The sequence below is a fragment of the Varroa jacobsoni genome, unplaced genomic scaffold (genome assembly GCF_002532875.2).
Source record: "Varroa jacobsoni isolate VJ856 unplaced genomic scaffold, vjacob_1.0 scaffold_1038, whole genome shotgun sequence".
Lineage (NCBI taxonomy): Eukaryota > Metazoa > Arthropoda > Arachnida > Mesostigmata > Varroidae > Varroa > Varroa jacobsoni.
Window position 1 is genome coordinate 11,402 of NW_019213940.1, and position 20,256 is coordinate 31,657.

The 20,256-nt window shown below is 39.5% G+C and overlaps 2 protein-coding genes across 4 annotated transcripts; one reads left to right on the forward strand and one right to left on the reverse strand.

Annotated features, from left to right (window-relative positions):
* Positions 1-562: 562 nt before the first annotated feature.
* LOC111265988 (uncharacterized) lies at positions 563-2,716 on the reverse strand. The gene is made up of 2 exons (XM_086970746.1): positions 2,627-2,716; positions 563-2,275 (listed from the first exon to the last, which is right to left on the reverse strand). The coding sequence occupies exons 1-2, from the start codon at positions 2,637-2,639 to the stop codon at positions 1,956-1,958; spliced, it is 333 nt and encodes a 110-aa protein (XP_086826872.1). The 5' UTR covers positions 2,640-2,716; the 3' UTR covers positions 563-1,955.
* Positions 2,664-18,747, forward strand: rtv (QVR superfamily protein rtv). 3 transcript variants are annotated; one of them, XM_086970745.1, is made up of 5 exons: positions 4,451-4,957; positions 11,421-11,677; positions 12,130-12,265; positions 12,975-13,136; positions 16,531-18,747. In XM_086970745.1, the coding sequence occupies exons 3-5, from the start codon at positions 12,199-12,201 to the stop codon at positions 16,731-16,733; spliced, it is 432 nt and encodes a 143-aa protein (XP_086826871.1). In that variant the 5' UTR covers positions 4,451-4,957; positions 11,421-11,677; positions 12,130-12,198; the 3' UTR covers positions 16,734-18,747. The 3 variants fall into 3 exon arrangements, with proteins under 3 accessions (XP_022698823.1, XP_086826871.1, XP_022698821.1); XM_022843088.1 differs by lacking the exons at positions 4,451-4,957; positions 11,421-11,677 and adding an exon at positions 2,664-2,740; XM_022843086.2 differs by lacking the exon at positions 11,421-11,677.
* The last annotated feature ends 1,509 nt before the right edge of the window (positions 18,748-20,256 follow it).

The window sequence follows — 20,256 nt, forward strand, 5'->3', positions numbered from 1 at the left end:
ATATATAAACATTTCTTCCATTTAAGGACTAAGTGATCCCCTATATTGAGTCTTGTGATGTCTTTTTCTCGACAGCAGAAGCTTAGGAAAAACTATCAAACCCGACACTGTAATCAGATTGTAGTCCATAGGTGAGATCGTGATCCATAGTTGCATATATATATATATATATGTATAATAAGTTGAAGGAGGTGTTATACACATCAAATAAAGATGCGTCTGTATTTTAATATTTTCTGTTAAAATTGAAATTATTAATATGACGAAATAAGGAATAATAAAGGACAACATAATCCTACAAGTAACGATAGGTTTACACTTAAGACAAAATGAATCTACGGCTGAAGAAGAGGTGAGAAAAGCAATTAAACTTCTTCCTTTTTGGTTCATTATCTTGAGCATGACAATGTTACTTGCCAGTCAAAAATGAAAAGCATAATTTTACTTAAAATCTATACAACATGGCCTAAATCAAAATATATAATGCATTATTTTTTAACAAGTCACTCATAATACATGCAATGTACGATTTGACATTGTTTGAAGTTAGAACACTTGCTCATAATAAAATTTGGCAATTTATTGAAATTGCACTTCATTCAATATAGACAGACCGATCAGACATGGTCACTATTTATAACAACTTGAAGTTAGGTCCTCTGTAGCAACTTCGAGTATTTATAACATAAACAATTCAAGTCACCGATTTGATACTATAATATAAGACGTCCTACTGCTACTCTGCATATTGAATTGTCGTTGTCGTAAGGATGCAAAGTAAAAAGGTAAAGCTTTTACTTAAGGGCTTTTTAATAATTATAGGGAGTCAGAGATCAGGAGTCTCTACGTTTGGGCGCGACTTCCAAGAAGCAGTGATTCAGTAATGAAAATCTATTTCGGAGAAAATTTAGCCAAGGTTTAAAATGAGGTAGAAATTAAGTACACGCTATACCAAACAGGAAACAATACCGACAGATGCGAGATAAGAGCGAACTATGTCAGTTCGCAATATGGAAAAGCCCAGTACGTAAAAAAATGGTGTTTCGGTAAGGGGGTATCATATTAGGGGCAAGTAACAGCTAGCTCGGAACCCCTCGGTATATATAGGCAGATCTAGATATATGTTCGAGTAAGAAGTTCTGCTTATAGCCATCATGTCAACAGGTTCGAGGTTGACAGCATTAGGTAAAGTTCTGCTGGTAAATTGATGTATTTTCTTTGTGAATGTTCAATTTCTATTAGTGGATCAGAGTCGTAGTTTTTCTCATTTGTTGCTTGATGACGTCTTGTACGACTTGCTGTACACGCATTTTTACCTATCTTTACCTACCTTTACAAGCTTTACCTATCTTGTATTTAAAAGATAAAAACAACCTTATATCTTTAGGTAATTGTCTGTATATTAGCATAGAAAGCTCATCACTTATGTAGTTGCTCTCCTACGCCATAAGTTAAACGATACGTTTCGAAACGCTTTGGTAAGCTTTATTTATTTATGTAAGCCAGCCGATGTTTTCGAGATACTGCTGCACTGTCTTTCAGATATTATCACCAGTCGATAGCAGCAGAATGTCCTCTACCAATCGGATCGGTTAGCTTACATGTCGTATCCTGATTTTCGAGCCTGTGCACCCCCGCATCTAGAAGTATACCCTCACCACTTAACTGTATCACTGAGTTGTTACACGTTCGTGCAGAACAACGTTCGGTCTTGATATCGTGTATGTGATAATATAGCCTTTTTTAGTACGGCAGTGATGATACTAGGCGTCTTTAGCTCCAACAGGTTCATTTGGGTACTGTATAATAATCAACTAACATTGTTGATTGCTCAGCTAAACATCGTGCAGTACGTTATATTCCCACGTACAAGTGAGCAATGCTAGATTTACTTTCGTAAGTTTCGTGGTGAGTCAGTGCACCTTGGAGGTTCTCCAACGAGCCGAACACTTGGATTACAGGCTCCCAAGGGATCGACTCCACCCGGGACAGTTAGGCCTATCCATGTCGATCTTTGTGACAGGCCAGCGATGCGTGCGTGGGATGTGGGCACCAAAGCGCCACTTATCAACCCGCCAAGCTCCAAACTGACGACCGTCACAACGGTCAAACTGGATCGCAGTCCCAAACTGTAATTCATCTGTAGCATGCACTGCAGGAAAGTTCAACGCAACGATACGGGCCGAGTCGTATTCGTGCCCTGATAAGCAGGGTATGCAGGAAGCTGTATACGTTGACTCTATGAGATGGTTTAGAAGCAAGTTCGGCAGAGTACCTATTGGTGAAAAAGGACATTGCGAAGGATTATTTTATAGACATGCTGTGCCGAATGACCCTGTTGAGGTATACATATATATATAAAGTCATCTGTTAAGCTAAAATTATAAAATAAAATGAGTGACTGGTAATAGTTTTCTTTGTCTTCTCCTAGCAAATAATTCGAGCAAATAATTGCTACATGCAGTCAGCATTTATTGGTCATAATCACAGGTATCATGTTAACCCATTTCGATATTTGCCACACATACTCAAACCCTTGGAGCCACCAAACATCGGTCGCCGTATTCATAAATCGGCGTGGGGACTGACTACCCTCTCCAGATCGTTGGGAAAGGACAAAACTCACCTGTCGAACTCATGGACTTGAAGTTGCGAGGTCAATGTGCACAACTCGTACTTCGTTCATTCGTTCGACTGTCATCAGCTGATACCGCCTTGCCGAAGTGTTGCTTTCGAAGAGGTAAGTGACGACCGAAAAACAATCGACACAGAAGCTTTGATTCAAGTGTATCTCAGTAGTGCAAGGCGTTCTAACGTTAGCGGCACAAATACGGCCAAAGGGAGCGGACTCTATTTCGTCGAATAATCACGTTCTCCAAAAGAGAAGGAAATTTAGCTTACGGCAATACTGTGATGGCATAGGCACGTGACGATGGTTAGTGATAGCTGGCCCCTTGAATGATTAGCTACAAATATTCATGAAGTTCTTAGTGTTCATGGTAATAGATACAACTGACCTTAGGCTGTTGATGAAAAAATCAACCAACTAACTTGTTAACCTAGTTCCCTTGGTTAAAAGTTAAAATTATACTAACGAATTATGTGGCGGGGCAAAACTTTAATCTCCAAAGTATTAGAAACATTGAATGGGCAATGTTAAGTGCTGGTATACGTCTACACATCACAAACATGTATATTTGCTTTGTTGCATGATTTACGTATTGTCAATAGGAAGCCAGTTTATGTTTATTATCACTTATTATAGTACTACCGAACCACATCGTAAACGGTTTTAAAACGCGAGATACAATACAGTGTACAATGTCACATACTGAGATGAATCATTCAAATGTGAGATGCGGTAATATTCTCTAGCAAATCATCAAAAATTGTTATCCATTGCTATTGATCAAAAACATATTTTTTCAACGGGCCAAAAAAAGTAGCTTGCTGAAATGATTTAACTTTATATGTTTAATCACACCATGGATGCCCGTTACACGCGATTTTATTATCGTCTGCGTCATCGTCGACGTTAATAAACTGCGGTTTTTGACAGCAGAATCCTTTTAAAATCGACAGTAATAATAACAAATAAATAATAGCCTAGAAAGTGCATTTCCTCCAGCAACTATAAACAGAGATCAAGGGTGGTAAATGTAGCTAAGCATGTTAAATTATTTATTTATTTTAGCCTTCAAGGTAATAAAGCCCTAAGGAGACGGAGATGAATCTGTCCATACATTTGTGGGTTGGAATCACCTTGAAAACAGTAAAGTAGGTTAAGTTTTTTTGGCGAACAGGTTTGACCTGACAAAACATTTGCATTGCCAAAATTTTATGTATGAGAAAATTTCTTTCCATCGAACTAAACTAACAAGGACCTGCGACCTGCTGGAGGCGCGGTCCGTACCGTACAGGGAACGTCTGATTCCATTTGTTTCTATAATTCAGATAGATTTGTCGTGACTTGGCTAGCGAAAGGGCGTGTAGACGGTTGGTTAAATTGATTAGTTGCATTTATATAGGTTGTTAGCACACCAAATGCATGCAAACATTTGTAGACACCAATATACCCGAGCGTTACGATATGCCTCGAAGTTTAATTCTAAGATAAAAGTAAACTCACATATTTTCTCCACTTTTCAAATACTTTTTACACTGAACCTAGTAGAAACAGAACATATTTTAGCATCTGCCATAGATGTCAACAGTTGTTGGAATAGTCTGTATACCTAAACATTCTACTATATTATCCCGCAGATATGTGTATACAGGCGATAAAATTGGCCTGTTCCAGCACTACTACAAATACAAGATTGTATTATTTGTTTGACACACAGTTAAACCTCTTTCCGCGATTGGTAAGCTTCTCTTCCGCTAGATGGCGCCAGCTGGCTTTTGCTTGTCTTCAGCTTCCACGAAGGCCTGCCAACGTCAAATGGCGATCGTATACCTTTAGCAAAAGCAGAAGTGCCGTTGCCTAGTGCCTGTTAACTGCTGCCGCTGGCGCAAGCGTCTTATGGTGCGCTGAGCCGCCTGACATTACGGTGCTGACGTTACAGCTCTCGCCGTTGTTTAGCTCGTGCTACATGGATCGACAGGCAGCGATGAAGCAAAGCGAAGTGCTGAAGCCGTTTGATCAGTAATAGTTAAGGTGCGGATGGCGTTTTTCGAGGACGTGCCCGCTCTCAAGTAAATTTTGCACGACCTGCGAGACTGGATCAATAGTTTTATCTTCGGCACTAGGTGGATATCTAACGATTGGTGAATAGCGTGAATAGTGCAAAACAACACATACAGGATAACTGAACGGGCTTGACACCATATGAAGTCTGCTGCAACACAGTGATATGTTTATGGAGATAACGGCTGTGACTGCGTCTTTACGCAATCAGCGATAAGTGGATATTTTATTTAAGAAAGTTGTCTGTTAATAGAAGTCTGTAATTTACAGGTAAGCAATGTTGATGCTTCTCTTCTTGTTTGTTGAGATCGTTTTCGAAATGCTTTTTCCAAGCATGAGAAAATTTCTCGAGTTGGATATATAGCTAGGTCACTTTGTAGTCATACGGGTTGGCACAGCAAAACGACCCCATATATTATTATTTATAGCAAGGTGTCTGCTTTTATAGAGAAACTTTCCTGTGACCGTATTCTACGCTTTCGTTAGAGGTGCTTTGTAGACCCCTCTACTTTTGACTCTGCAGCGTCGTGCAGCGGCTGTAGGAGAACGTAAACAAACTGCTCTAACAATATCTAGTGGACTATAAATACATACAATCCTATAACTAATATTCACTAAGCGAATTCGTCTAGAATAATAATCTGTGGGTGGCGGGCGTATAACGGTGAATGGAACAGAGGCTGTGTGAATCAAACGTTCCGTCGAATTATCTTCTGCTCCCATAATTGCACAGTCCAGTTATAATCTTCTATTTCATACTTGACAATTGAACGTTAAATGAGATCTATGCATGTATATATATCATTGAAGCAAATTGGAATCGCTATTTAAAAAGTTCGTTCACTCTTTCAACATAATGAAAGATTCTGTATTCCGTTTAACTTGACAGTATATTAATATGAAAGATCGCTTTCCCAGCTATCAGATTATGACGTACTTTTAAAAAATTGAGTGTTTTCGTAATAATCAAACTGATCGGAATTGAAATTGCAGATGGACCAGATAATGGCTAGAGATGATCGACGTTTGCTTGTCTGTCTAAAACGATTGGCCGAAACCTTTAATGGACAGATTAAATTTTGGTGGTATAGCCTAGCAGAGTAGTACCATTAAGACTTCTTAAATGATTTAATATCACTTTAGCTTTGGAAGCACGATTTGTTTTTATTAGACATTTACTGATCTTCGCTATCTTCTTTCCATATAACCAAATAGGAAATTCACGTATGACTTAATCAAGCCACTCTATATAGTTATTTTAATAGAGCCAAGAACCCGATACGAAACGAAGAACATACCCCCTTCTCAAAAAGTACACCCGCCCAGGCTTACACTGCCTTTCAGTTTTTCTATACGGACCTGATCACTACAGGCAGTCTTGTTGAGACGTTATGCATTACAATCCTAACAGCCGTTCCCTATAAATATATAAGATAATAGCGTAAGGACTAAAGCGTGGGTTCGGGGTTTTTATTTAACTGCAGTATATCTAAGCAACAGTGGCACGACGATTCCCGAAAATGATCATATACGATATAGAGACTTGGCTCACAAGCAAGAACAGTATGATCCGTTATTGTAGCTCATAGCGAAGTTTTGTACTGGTCTTTCGTGAAATGCTGGTTGTGTGTTCGCTAAACGATCGCTGCTACTCCAAAGACGTTTTTTCGCACGCTATAAAGAGTAAGCTGCCGTTGAAGGGTATTTTTTATGGATCAGTTTGTCTCGACGTGGACCGTACTGTCGCTTTCTTCGCAGGCGTTGTTGCGCGCCGCCATCTGTACCGAGTTGATACGATACTGTTATAGGTACCGAAAGTATGGTTGTGGTATGCATTTTCTGTTGTCATTGAAAAAATGTCATGTAACAAGACCTCGTTTTTCATGGGAAAGTCAGAATAACTGCAAAAAATTAGTTGAACACCGAAGTATATGGCGAAGATGGCAGCATTAACGATCTTCGTTGGATTAGCAGTAACAATACCAGCCGGGTATATTTAGCTGGTCTTTCACTAAATCGTTGTAATGGTAGATAGCTGAAATCAAGCCATTGCACACTGTGGGGTGCCCTTTTTCCAGTAAAAGTCTACGGCGGCTGTTCTACTGTAGCTCGCGTCGCAACTTATCGGAATAAAAGATTGTGAATCTACAGTTGTCCATCGGATTAGTTTGTTCACCATTTTGCCATAATTTTTTGTGTATCTGTATGTATATGCAGTTTATATCTTGCTCGTTTAATTTACCCTTCGAGATGTTTCGCGAAACCTATAGAGGGTATCTTCTGCTGGAGTGTCTCGTTTGTGATTCACTTCGCTTGGGAGTTACTAGAGCCTCACTTATTGTATTAGTGAAGTAGATATGGGTCATTTATGACATTAGTTTCGATAAAAAAAAAGGTACTGTAGATCAGCTGGCCGGTTCAATGCGAACACAGCTTCAAGCATTTGTTTTGTGCACTTGCCTATATATGAATTAAGCTTGAAAATTCTAGAGGTTTAAGACACTAGCAAGTTAAATGGGGAGAGAGGGCGAAGATCCTTCATTGTGCTCTAAATCATGAGGCCTGACTCTAAGCAATTGAGTTGGACAAATCATTGTTGTGTATTCTATATCTTTGATGAAAACGTTTCTAATGCAACGATCTAGTATTTGTTTATGTTATAAATTCTCACCTATTTAATAGTTCTTAAGTGAGTGGTTCATGAAAATGACAAACCTGATAGTTAATAGGATAGCCCCATAATGCCCATTGGAGAGATGTCGTGAGTGACTCCCACGCTATGACAGGCAAAACCATGATGGCTTGAACTACAGCCGTTAACAAAACCCTATGTAGGCTGGTTAATAGATGCAATAAAAACGATCCCGTTTAAAATAATTGAAATACAAGAATGCAGACCCCTAGATGCATACAATGAAGTATCCATTGTGGTTAGATAATATTGAGGTGATGTTACTTTGCGATGTGGCATCTGCTGACCATTAGATCTCCAATATCGTAGCGTCTAGCTAAACAACGATTAAAAGAAGGCTGTTTTAAAGGTAAACCTCAACATGCTGTAAGCTTGTGAAAACTGCCAAGATGTGTCGTGGCCTATAATATCTAAAAGATATCGCTAGAACGTTGTAACACTTGAAGGATACACGATCATGGTAATGATTTATTAGTAGTTCAAATAAACCAGTGATTCTTTTGTTGAGTCAGGTTAGAATCGACACAAAGCGCGTGTCCATATTCAACGTCTGGACGCATTTAGACTTGTTTTTGTTCCATATTTTTTCTACCGATGAGATGGAGTAATAGAAGCGAGAGAACTTTGTTTGCTACAGAAAGCACTCGTAAACAACTTGTGATGCACAAGCATGTCCAGGTATGAATTTTGTTATTAGACGCTAAGATTGGCTACACATGTTTAGATACCGAAGATTTTCGTAGTCCGGAGCCAAAAGTTGTGAGGCACCGGTGTTAGAAGATCCCAAACAACTGCCTTTGTTCTGCTTTCTGTGCAATTTTTCCCATGCAATCAATCTGCATTTTGTTGGCATATGAAATGAACCAGCTAAATTGCAAGCCAAGGGAACAATAGCTCTCGATAAGAAAGCAGCACTAATCTTATGAAGAAGGTCTTTATGCATACGTGATGTATGATGGTAATCCATCACAAATTAAATCGCTATCTTAGTTCTTATCTCATAACTGAAACTTTCCAAATTTCCCTCAACGCTCCTGCTTGATTGTTTTACTTAACAGTACTTGACTCATCAAACAGTTACAGTTTCCGTCCGTTGTAGCAATATTAGCATATCACATAAAATAATGATAAGTCCACGATTTCTATTGTTTTGTTTATATTATCCACGGGGAACTGACCCTATGTACTAAATTTTATCGGAAAAATCCATTACGGTTTTGCTCCCGTGTCATTCAACCTGATGGCGTGGGTGATTCTCGAAGCGTTGGCCCCTATACAACAGTCGACCTCTAGCCATTAGGATTGAAGTCCGATGACGACATAAGACTAACTAACCAGTCTCCTGTCTGGTATCTTATTCATGATAACAGTAAAGCGATAATACAATCTCCCTTCTAATTGCGCATTTCATGTAAAAAGCTTCAGTAGCAGTAGCATCACGAAGTACGTCGAATCGTACTGATCAATCGTTTATGAATTATAGTTAGTCTGATGAAATGTCTAACGATTGCATTGCATGTAAAACGTGAAACACTTAGTTTTAACTCTTCAATAACTGGGAAAATCTCTTAGCGAAAAAGTTTGTCCTATACATGCGAGCCTAGATCCCTTTTTAGTCAGGAAGGTATCTAGAAAAATGAATTTACGATGATAGACCATCAGTGTAGTAAGGCCACTGTGTCGCAGTTGTTTTTTTACTCATATTTATTAACATATTATTTCTGCGCGACGCAAACGTCATATCCATAATCCATCACTGTCTATTTTCAGCCACTAACGAGGAAATGGTCCATGACTTATATCTCTTAACCAGCTCGCCTGGCCAGGGAAGCATTTAATCAAGAGAAAGAGAACACTATAATATAGATGATCGGACGAAGCCGCCCAAAATTGTTTTTCTTTGTTAAAGAAACATGTTTGTGTTTGGATGGCTCAACGCATCCCACAGCGTCTATTCGACGTTAGCCTACGTGGAGTCCTTCGGGTCTCTCCCACTATAGCGTTGGAGGTTAACTTACTCATCGTAACCATACGGTAACATTTTTTTGTTCTAGTATAGATTAAGCTATCCCTATGAATCGGAAACTAATCGAACTAAACCCACGACCACATATACAAAGTATTGTAATTCATCTTGGATAAAGCAGGTACTATTTACTATTGAAGAATGGAAAAACAGACGCTCTACAAAGCCATAATAACATGACATAACAATACAACGCAATGTTTGGCGGCAAGGGTATACAGGAGTCGCAAAAGGATTCTCAAGATTTTTTTCTTAAAACTAGAACTTCGTGGCTGTTATATGTATTGAGTTTTGTCGTACAGTGATACTTCGTAATAGATTTATTTTTGCAAGGCCTGAAATTTCTCGGCATGTTATATCCCTGAAAAATAACTAGTGCTTGCGACTTTGTAGCAGGACGATTGCTTGAATAGTTCATGTATATATGTAACAATACTTTCTGCACCAAGTAACTTTTACACTTCGTGACTGAAAGGTGGAGTGTGATCAAAGTCTGGGGAGATATTATGAGCTTGCTCTGTAGACGAATGTCGAATAGCGAAAAGCAGTTAACCATCGTCCGTTCAAATGCGGGAGACCCCTTCGGACAGAAACAAGTCGTTTTCTTGGCAAGACAGTCTGCAAATGAGGTTAACTAACTACTACACAGTGTTGTAATCTGCTAGTTCAGTTACATTTGAGTCACAATCCCGGGCGCTGTTACCGACAAGGCCATCTAAAAGAATCGTTCTGGCGACCAACTCGCTTGCGGCCTTCTTATACCGGTCTTCGCTGCTTCACGCCACCCATATCGACTCGTAGATAACGACAGTTCATCGTCTATTGTAATGTTTAGCGCTATGCATCTGCCCTATGGACTGTGCTCACTCTGAATGGCCTTTTATCCCCTTTGGGTCAGTTGCCCCGTACCACTCCGCTCTACATTCGTAAACGTCGCAAAATACGTCGAAGGATTAGACCCGGTCGTCACCATACTATTTGGATCGGTGAAGTCACCATCCTCGTACAGCTACATAAGTAGGTTTTAACAGCGTCTATTGTGTCCAATATCTGTACAGCTTTACGTGCATGTCCCAAGGTAGGGAATTTCACGCCTTTCAACGACACCAAAACATTACTCAGCTGACGGCACGTATGAAAAGTGCATGTAGGAGAACTGGCAGGTCCGTTAAACCTGTTACATGGTTGATTGCCAATCGAAGCTTCTGCAAATCACAAGTTTGCAAGCGACCTTAATTTATTTCCCTTCCAAAGAATGTCATCCGATGTCTTCATTAGCCAAATGCAGTTGAACAATGAAGTGAAGGCATATTTTATGGAATTTTTCAGTCAGGGCCATGAGCTTGGGGTGACACGTTTCATTTAAACACATAGTGAATATGAAGTAGTCATTCAGGGATTTAAGTGGACAGTAGTGTCGAGGCATTTGGCCAATAAATTCACGCAGGGGTCCGCACCAATATATAGTAGCATTAGCTAGTTGATGGTAAGCGATTTGTCTGGCCGAAATGTTCGCCCCCCTATACCGGTGCATGCAAGGCTAATTTATATTGTAAATAGTGTTCCTCAGTGCAGCCATATCTGTTTTCTAACAACAAACATAATATATGTTGCTGCTGATCTGTAAACAGATTCACTTGATTTCGATGGCCTTTTGTGCTGCTCCTTTAAAGTGAGGACAAACTATTTGTTATTGGGTTACAACAAGCATGAGTAACAACAGGGACAATAACGCTGATTCAGTTCAACAAAGAAAAATGTTTCGCTTCTCTGGCAAGTAAGTAACACGCGTAATTCTCAACGGCTTATTTAAGCGTACGCGTATTTTTTGCGTAAGTTGCAGTACGTCGCTTAGAAAGAGATCGATAAAACGAACCAAACGCTAATTTGCAAGTAACTTGGTAAATGGCTGGAACAATTTTCAGTCCATCATTAACGACTACGTTAGCGCTAGTAGCAGTCGACTTATTCTGTTTAATAAAAAAAGCTCTATTGATAGAAAACATGCGTTTTAGTTTTCGGCTTCCGGTTATTTCTGTCCGACGGAGTTATAATGAGGGCTTGAGCGTCAGCTAGAGGCGTCTTCATACAACCTACGTCGCCCTGCCGTTTCTATCAGCCGAAAGCACGCACAACTGCACGCCAACACGTCTCCAGTGGCACGATTTTCTCACCACTAGATTCCTATAACCTGATACTTGCTACGTTCGTTATATATGCATAACCATTCGACTACAGTCACGCTTGGCCAACTGGAGACGTTCACCCAGCGGTTAGTAAGATAGCGGAGCACAGCAGGAGATAACGTTTTGCAAGTAGTTAATAATGTACGTAAAAATTTAAAAACATAACGGTGTGAAAAACGGCTTTGGTCATCGTGCTATTAGAAATTGTTTTATTTACAGGTTTAGCTGAGGGTCAAACCAAGGAAGACGCCAACAGAGTTTGTGCTACTGATTCATTGACAGCTTCTGTTCTTTTTTTTTTAATAAAACGAGCATAAAAAGTCTTCAGCAAAAAAGTGTTTTCTTACTAAGTAATAAACCTAAGACATTTCACAATCCCATACGTCATTCAAATAAAGTTAGTTTATCCGTATACGACTATAGTCAGGAGGTGCGAAATAAGCGATCTTAGGATTTATAGACAATAAAACCAAGCGAACATTGTTTTGACGACGTTTACTAGAAAACCAATAACACCTATAATCTTGTTTACTTACAGATGTGGTCGTTTTAATGCAATTCTGCAAAAAGTTGTGAAAACGTGATCTTGCTTTTATCCACAGCTACCATGAATTTTTGTCGGTGGATTGCCACCGGCGTACTTCTCATTATAATTGCAACGACGTTAGTTCAAGGTAAGTTAAGTGTCGCACTATCAGTTAGAAAAACATGTAGGTGGTAAGTTTTTTTTTTTTTTTATAGGAATAGCTCTGTCAGGATGACGTTGAACTATATGTACGTTTAAGGCTCATTGTGTTAATTAGTCTAGGCATCGAATGGAAGCAACGTGTGATACCCTATTAAGGAAAACTTCTTACACAAGCGATGGCCAATAAATTTTTGATTACATAGAATATTTATGAGCATAGCGGTAATGCGACCCCGTTTCATACGTCTCTAAGATCCAAATCCACCAGAAGGCAAAAATGGCAGTCTTTCTACTGATGTCAAACTAAACGATTTGCGCAAGAAATAAGAGCTTTTGTGGACTTCTTAGAAATATGGCCATATTACGTTCTGTTCGCTAGCTGAATAGCATAATGGTCACTAATTCCTTTTTGTTAGGTCATTTGTAGAGGCGCTTCCATAAAGCACTTCATTACGCCTAACGTGACCATTCGTAGGCAACACAATCTTCGCACAATGTAAAAAATAAAGTGTGAAGTTTAGAGTTTGATTGCGTATACGCTTGTTAAAGCAGAGACCTCATTGTTTGACGGTTTAATTTGGAAATTCGGGAATTCCTAAAAGGTGCCGTATGCTTCTTGGATCAACAGCAGCGTATACACAAAAACACCAGCCATCTAACATGTTCTCGATCGACTTCAAATGAATTTGTTTCAGCGCGGGCCCGCTACTGTTACACATGTCGTTCTAGGGGTGACAGAGGTGACTGCAAGGACCCGTTCGCGTACAATTCCACCACTGCTGAAAAGAATAAAGCCGTTAAGATCACCCCTTGTGCGTCGCAGTGGTGCGCTAAATTTATCGAGGGAAAGGAAGGAGGTAAGTATCACTTCTGAGAATAACATTGTTCGTTAATTGGAAAGATTTATCAGTTGTAACACATGGTAATTACAGCTTCGTTGGAGTGTCTTTTCGATGATAGTTGAAGGATTGAGATTCTTTGATTGATTGAGGATTGAGTGATCGCTATTTCCATTACCTAACTAAGAGCAAAACTAGTTTGTTAGGATAGCGTGTATAGATTGTTACGTAAGTTGAAATATGTCATTTATGCTTCGAAAGTACGCTTCGAAAAAAGAAAGCTTCGTAGAGTCTGTGAGCTAAAGTATCAGTAGGTGATCCTCAGTTTAAAAATCAATCATCGTGCAAATAAGAACAGCGATCATTCGGCACCGTATGTCATCGTAGGTGCTAACATGCTAGCTATTACGTTAAAAGCTGTCATTGTAGATCGCGCTTCACGTCACCGTAGAGGATAGTTCACGCTTGATACTAAAAATATTACCGCTACGTGCTGACACATGATGCAGATAATTACCAAAATATCTACTTTATAGGTTCAGCTCTCTGTACTGCTTTGCATTTCGGTTTGTCTGAATATGGTCGACAAGAAGATTTTTATGTAAATCACCATAATAAATCACTGATAAAGTATCGACCGATGCGTTCTAGAATTCTTGCCTGCTCAAAATGGCCAGTAGGTCTAACGTAGCATACGCTCGCATCTGTCGACTGCCATTATTCCTGCAACGAAACAGTGCTATATGGTTGGATCACGGAGTCGTAAAATTGTCAGCGATAGCTCGGCAAAATTAACGCTTCATGCCACGTTCGAAGCTACCACTTCTGCTGTATTTATCTGCTGGATTGGTATCGACCATAACTATCATATAGCAGTGACCAACGATCATCGGCCTGTCTGCACGAGATCGGACGACGCGATAGTCTCGCCCGCGTTCAGGTCTATTAGGACTTATATCAAAGTGATGTCGTTTTGCGAGTTGTTACACCTACCTGTTTCTAATGCTAAATAGAAACGCGTATGTATCTTAACTGTATGTATACTGTAAAGATTTTGTATTTTAGTAATATTAGTAGCTACCATAACGAAGGACAGCGGACTTGCATTGTTTTGAATAGGCTGAGCTGCTTTTGGGTCTGACAGAGCTTGCTTCATCTACGAGAAGCCTATACATGGCTCAACGGAAGGATAACATAGCATCGCATTGGTTTTGGCTCTACATTAAGCAGTGTGTATCATCCACTGTTGTCCTGTAGAACATGCTTACTGGGGGCAGGGCGAAGTCACCAGTGATATTCGTAATACTAGAGCGCCATCACTTCATTGGCGAAAAGCGGATTATAGCTTTGCAAAGGCGACCGTACTCCGAATTCTGTCGTACTGAATGAGAACGCAAACAACGCATGTCTGTATGGCTATGTCATGACGTCATAAGAGAAATTCACGTTTAAGCCACCTCGTTAGACTCTCATATTTACATCGAACGGACCACCCCAACCTATGAGGTTCAAGGGGTCAAGAAGGACAATTCGCTCTGTACTATAGAGAAGCAGGGCAATAAGTGAGTGCGAGTTGTGCCCGAATGCCTGGCGTGAATGTTGAAAGGCGGCACTGGCGACCATGACTGCAACAGCCATGAAAAATATCCAAAATCGCACATTGTAGGCGGCGGGAAATGTGTAATTTTGATACACCAAAAGCTAAAGCACTTATCCAGTCGAACAGCCGCATCATTTAGAATTGACATGAAAAATCCTAGGGTTCCGAACTGTCTACGACGGGATTAGGGAAAAGCAAAATTAATAAGTGGCTATACTGTATGCCTAACATGTATGTAAGATGAAACAAGAAAATACAAGCTGTAGACACTGCAGTTATGACCGTGTTTTTGTCAGTCACTGGGTTTGATAAGGTTGCAATTAATTAGGAAGGTAATAACAATTCTGACGTCTGGCTTACACTTGCGCGTTGGTAGCGAACAAACTATTGAGCGGCCTTATTCTTTAGCAGCAAAAGATTACTTTGTTTGTGTTTGCAATCGAAAGAGCTTACTGATTAAAAGGAAACAGTTTTTTTTTCTTGAAAAAAAAACTAGCCACGTTACCGTTTAGTATTGATAAATTGGTAGTGGCAATTTTTATGACCTATCAGGCCCAGTATCCGTGGGAGACCAAAAAATAGTTTTTTGGCTCAATAGTATAAAGCAGCAGGTTATATCGGCGTTACACTTTCAGTATGTTGCATTTTTAAAGCCTCTCTGTCAAATTTGGTAACCTCCGACGGACATTCACTGAGCTATCGTCCGTTGATTCATTAGAGTAACATAGTCCTTCGTACATGCCCATTAGTAGCTACCTAGAAATTTTGCTTAGGAGAGGAAATATCAACATCTTTGCTTACACTACAAGCAGAGTTCTCCAGTACCGCTATGATTTCAACTGCTTTGTATTGCGCCACAAAGTGTCAACTTCCTACATGGATTTGTCGTACCCAGTGGAAATATTTGAGCAAAGCAACAATTTGCGGGCACTAAGCTCTTCAACGTGTACTCATACGTAGAAAATCTACATCATTCCGCTTCTTGGGAAAGCCCTCGGATACAACAGATTTCTAGACAAGAACGGGTTATATTGTTCATTCAACCATAGTCGTTCGCGGCTTAAATGAGTTTTCGAAATATCGGTGCTTCTACCATACTGCTTACTACATCGCAATGGTCGGCAGGTCACACACGTGAAGGTCAGGTTTGTAGTGGTTGGCTGAAGGTCAATACTGGGGTGTCGGTCATACATTATCAAACTAGGTGGGTAGGGCTAGCCCTCGTTGGCATCTCGAGGACAAGCTAGAAGCGGAATGGTACCGTGAATCGCTGGTGAGCTTCGTTAACGACACACTATAGAGGACGACTAGCTAACTAGTGATCATAAAGAACACTAATTGTTTTTAGTCAGCAGTTACTGCCATTGCTACGAGGCCGTTGCAGGCCGTTGCAGGCCGTTAGGGAAGCGAGTTGTTCTGGCTTGCAAGGGCCTTTAGCTATCTGCGTATACAAATTAATTGGCCGAACGAGTTGTTTTGTTTAACAAGCGAGTTATTAGACAATATATATGTGTGTCGGTCTTCACAAAAATATTGGTATACAAACATAATCGGTAGACGTTAAAAGCAGTAGTAGGAGAATAACTGATTGTCTGAATCAGTGCATCATTAAATCAAAAAGTACCTCACAAGTATTAATTCTAACCAATATCGTTGGTTTTCCGGCGTATAAATTTTGTGAATTAATTCACTTGTACACCGAGTAGTTTTAAAATCAGAATCGAAATTTAATTTGTTCACAACCCAGATTCGACGTTTTAAAAGCTGACGGACTGCCCTAACAAACATTTCGCGTTTGTGTTTTATGTTTAGATGACGATCTAGCCACAGAAAGGATGTGTCTTCAGAGGCCACCAGAAGACCAAATGGAGCGCTGCGCTGAGACGTTGTACCAGCGGAGGAAAGTCTTCATGTGTATGTGCAAGGGTGACCTCTGCAATTTATCCAGTACCAACCAAATGTCGCTTTCCGTCCTCGCGATCGGAATCTTCATCGCCTTCAGAGGGATACTATAGAACTGCTAAAGCCCACGAACCGTGTTAGAATTCTTTATTAACGCTCATTTTACCTCAGTTAAACTGTTACGACGTTTCTCAAACCTTGTGTTTTTGTACGCTTTTTCCAGAATTTTTGTATGCTATTTAATTATGCCGACAATCAATTTACATTGAGCAAATTGATCTAGAGGTGAACAAGTCGCAAGTTTAGAGATGAAAATAATCAAACTAGACTTTGGAAACAGTTCAGATATTAGTGTGTTCTATAGCTATCACTAGTAGGACTTCTTAATACTACTGTGAACTGCAGCAGGACAAATTAGATACATACTCTTGGCCTATAAAATAGGACAAAGGACTTCTTAGTACTACTGTGAACTGCAGCAAGACAAATTATGATACATACTCTTGGCCTATAAAATAGGACAGAAAAAAGGTCTAGCTTAGTAGCGCACAGGCGGTAACCCCTCAACTAAGCCTGCTTGTTCGATTAAGTGTTAGGTAGGGAACATCTCTGCTTATACCTTTATTCCTAAAGGCAGATTATTTTGTAGAATAAATAGCAGCACAAAGCCGTTCTCCTACTTATACAACATTGGCTCAGAGTCGGAATGGCGTTGAAATCATCTGGAAAAATCCGTATACTGTATACGGTAAATTTTTCTCTCTTGGTTTAATTGATGCAATTCATTTACAAACACATATGATGTTAATCAGAGGGCTCACCTTCTGAATCTCTCCGGCTGCCATTATTGATTGAATTAGTATGCCGTACTCCGCTATTTTGTAAATCGATCGGTAACGTCAGATCAATGATAATGATTGCTCTATTACAGTTGTGACTATTTTTCAAAATGTACATGATGATGGTAGTGATCAGAGCATGCCTCTGACTTTGGCACTATACTATATATAATATTGTCTGTCATCGTCAAATTTTATAATTAGTCTTTTTTCGAATGTTTTTACGATAGTCAGTTCTATCGTCATTTAGTAAACGGGTACACATCTTACCATACAAACACATTGTAGACAATACATATATAACGCTATACGTATCGAATATAAGATGACATCAACAAATCTAAACACGTATATAACAAAAAAGGACGAACGAAGTGACGAAGAAAGTAGTCTTTTGACTATAATTGTTATTTTTGTTTTTGTCACCGTTGATTCAGCGCAGTAGGAGCGATGGTCACAACAGCAGACAGCCAATAATAGGTACGTTTGGCCGACCCATTTTTCAGCGGCGGTATGATCGGACGACAAAGTACATTGCCGATACGAAGCGATTCGGAGTCTCCTGAAACGCGCGTGAATATCCTATCTAAAACGTTCGAACTAGACTTACTGAATCATAGGCTATCGTATATTGACTATCAGTACGAGCAACAGAGTATTATAGGCGAAGCGGCACATAACTGATCGGAGAAAGTCGCTATCGGCCACAAGCTATCGGCAAATACATATTTAGACTTCTGTCCGTTATCGTTAAAAGACAAAATCGAATAAATATTTTTTGTACTCAGAGAAATGTCGTCATTCAAAAGAGTATCAAGGGATAATATCTGAAAGCAACACGCTCTCAGATTAAAAACCAAGCTCCTTGACAACGGTTAGCCGTTATACGTTTGAAACTAAACAAATCAGTTAAGCTTATGCACACAAAGGAGATTAGTCAGGGTCAAAAACAAAGGATTTGAGGTCGGTATTTGATAAACGTTTTGTAATAATAACATGAGCTCATATACTATTGCCGTGCTGCAGCGCGCGATGAGAATGAATCTAATTGAAAAAATCTCTTAAAATACAGTCTTGTGTTTATAGCTTGATAAAGAATATGGTCAATGATAAGGACACAAAATTGTAGAAGCGAGAGTGCGTCCACACGCAGAATGTAGACATTCTGGATATTTCGTTTCCATTATGAGCGACGAAGACTATATCGAAAACCCAACACGATTCCTGATACACATATTGCCCTAATTAAGAAATGTTACTGAATAAAACATTAATAACAAACTGTTGACTGACTTGTGCTGATTTAAGTTAGCCGTTGTATATAAAAAAAAAGAAAAAAAAAAGGCTTGTTTTAGGGGAGACACGGGACATAGTAGTTGTTCAGGAGGACGATAGCCGGTCGTGACGCTAGAAATTCCGGTACAGTCACATGCCACTCCTATCTCAGGATTCTTAGCAGCTTCACATGCTAATATTTAAAATGATTTTAAGCTCTTTTTTCTGTAACATGAGCATTCAGTGAACGAAAGACTTCCTTTTTACGCAATGCTCTGCCCTGCTACTAATGCAAGTTCTATCAACTTAGTGCGGTTGCGATTAAAGGTTAAATGAACAATGTCTGCTATTTGCTCAGAGACACAGTCTACCTAATTGTTGGTCAAATTATTTTTTGCCAATAATAATAATAATAATTATATTATCTAAACGAATAGTACCTAGTAGATAATATATGTGTAGCATGAAGTTAATAATTGGGGAGGCAAGCTAGTTGTTGCATTTTTTCACGAATGTTGAAAAACAAAGTTAGAACACAAATGATGATGCACAGAGGCTTGTAACAGTGACAATGTACATAATTCTTGCTATAAATTCGAACACAGGTAACGCAAATGCTTAATCTGCTTGTCACGCTACCCAATATATAAAAATAAAAATGCCCAAAATATTAAAAACACCATGCCGAAATTTGTCGATTAGGACCAGCTCGATCGTTTCATCTTCTCTAAACTGTATTGACCTGTAGGAACGTTGACTTAGACTTGATTGTCATATATGGCGGGGAACAGTTCCGAGTATGTTATTAAAAAAAAAATCCTACAGGATTTTTCTTACACAAGTAGACGATGTATAATTTTTAAATATTTGTCGGGTCTAGCATATTAGACACCGGCAATAAAGCAACGAATAAAAGTTGCGAGAAAATCATTGCTTAAACACTATTTGCTGTAAAGCTGCAATTTGTCGATCAGTGAACAGGGGTCCGGTCAGGGTTTTAGGATCGTGCATTGCGATAGCAGTTGTTCTTGAGCATCCTCTCAACGTAAATAGTTAAGGTCCAGCTCTTAGATAACAAATGGCTAACTAAACGCGCTAAGGGACTTCTAACCAAGAGATATATTATGATTTCTTTTCTGATATTATGAGTTCAGCGTTCATAGATGTTGATGTTCCTGCCTCCTGCACGTGACTGCGCGAAGTAAGCGCTCCCCAAAGTAAGCCCAACAGCACATGTAGTCCTCAGTATCCTTTAACTGTACCCACAATTAATCTTGACGATATTCCAACCCACATACGCACTCAGCCAGCACAACGCCTATTGTACACATATAACGGTAAAACAAAGTAGCGCTAGCATATAGTCCGAATTCTTAGTTTGATCTTCCGTATATGCGGAACAGCTCCACGGGTAAGGTTTATTTTGTTCAGCTGAAAAAGGATCGTATCTCTATTGATTCAATAATATTCCTTTTGGGTTGGGTACACATTGCAATTAGGTTATTGAAGAAGATTCGTCCTA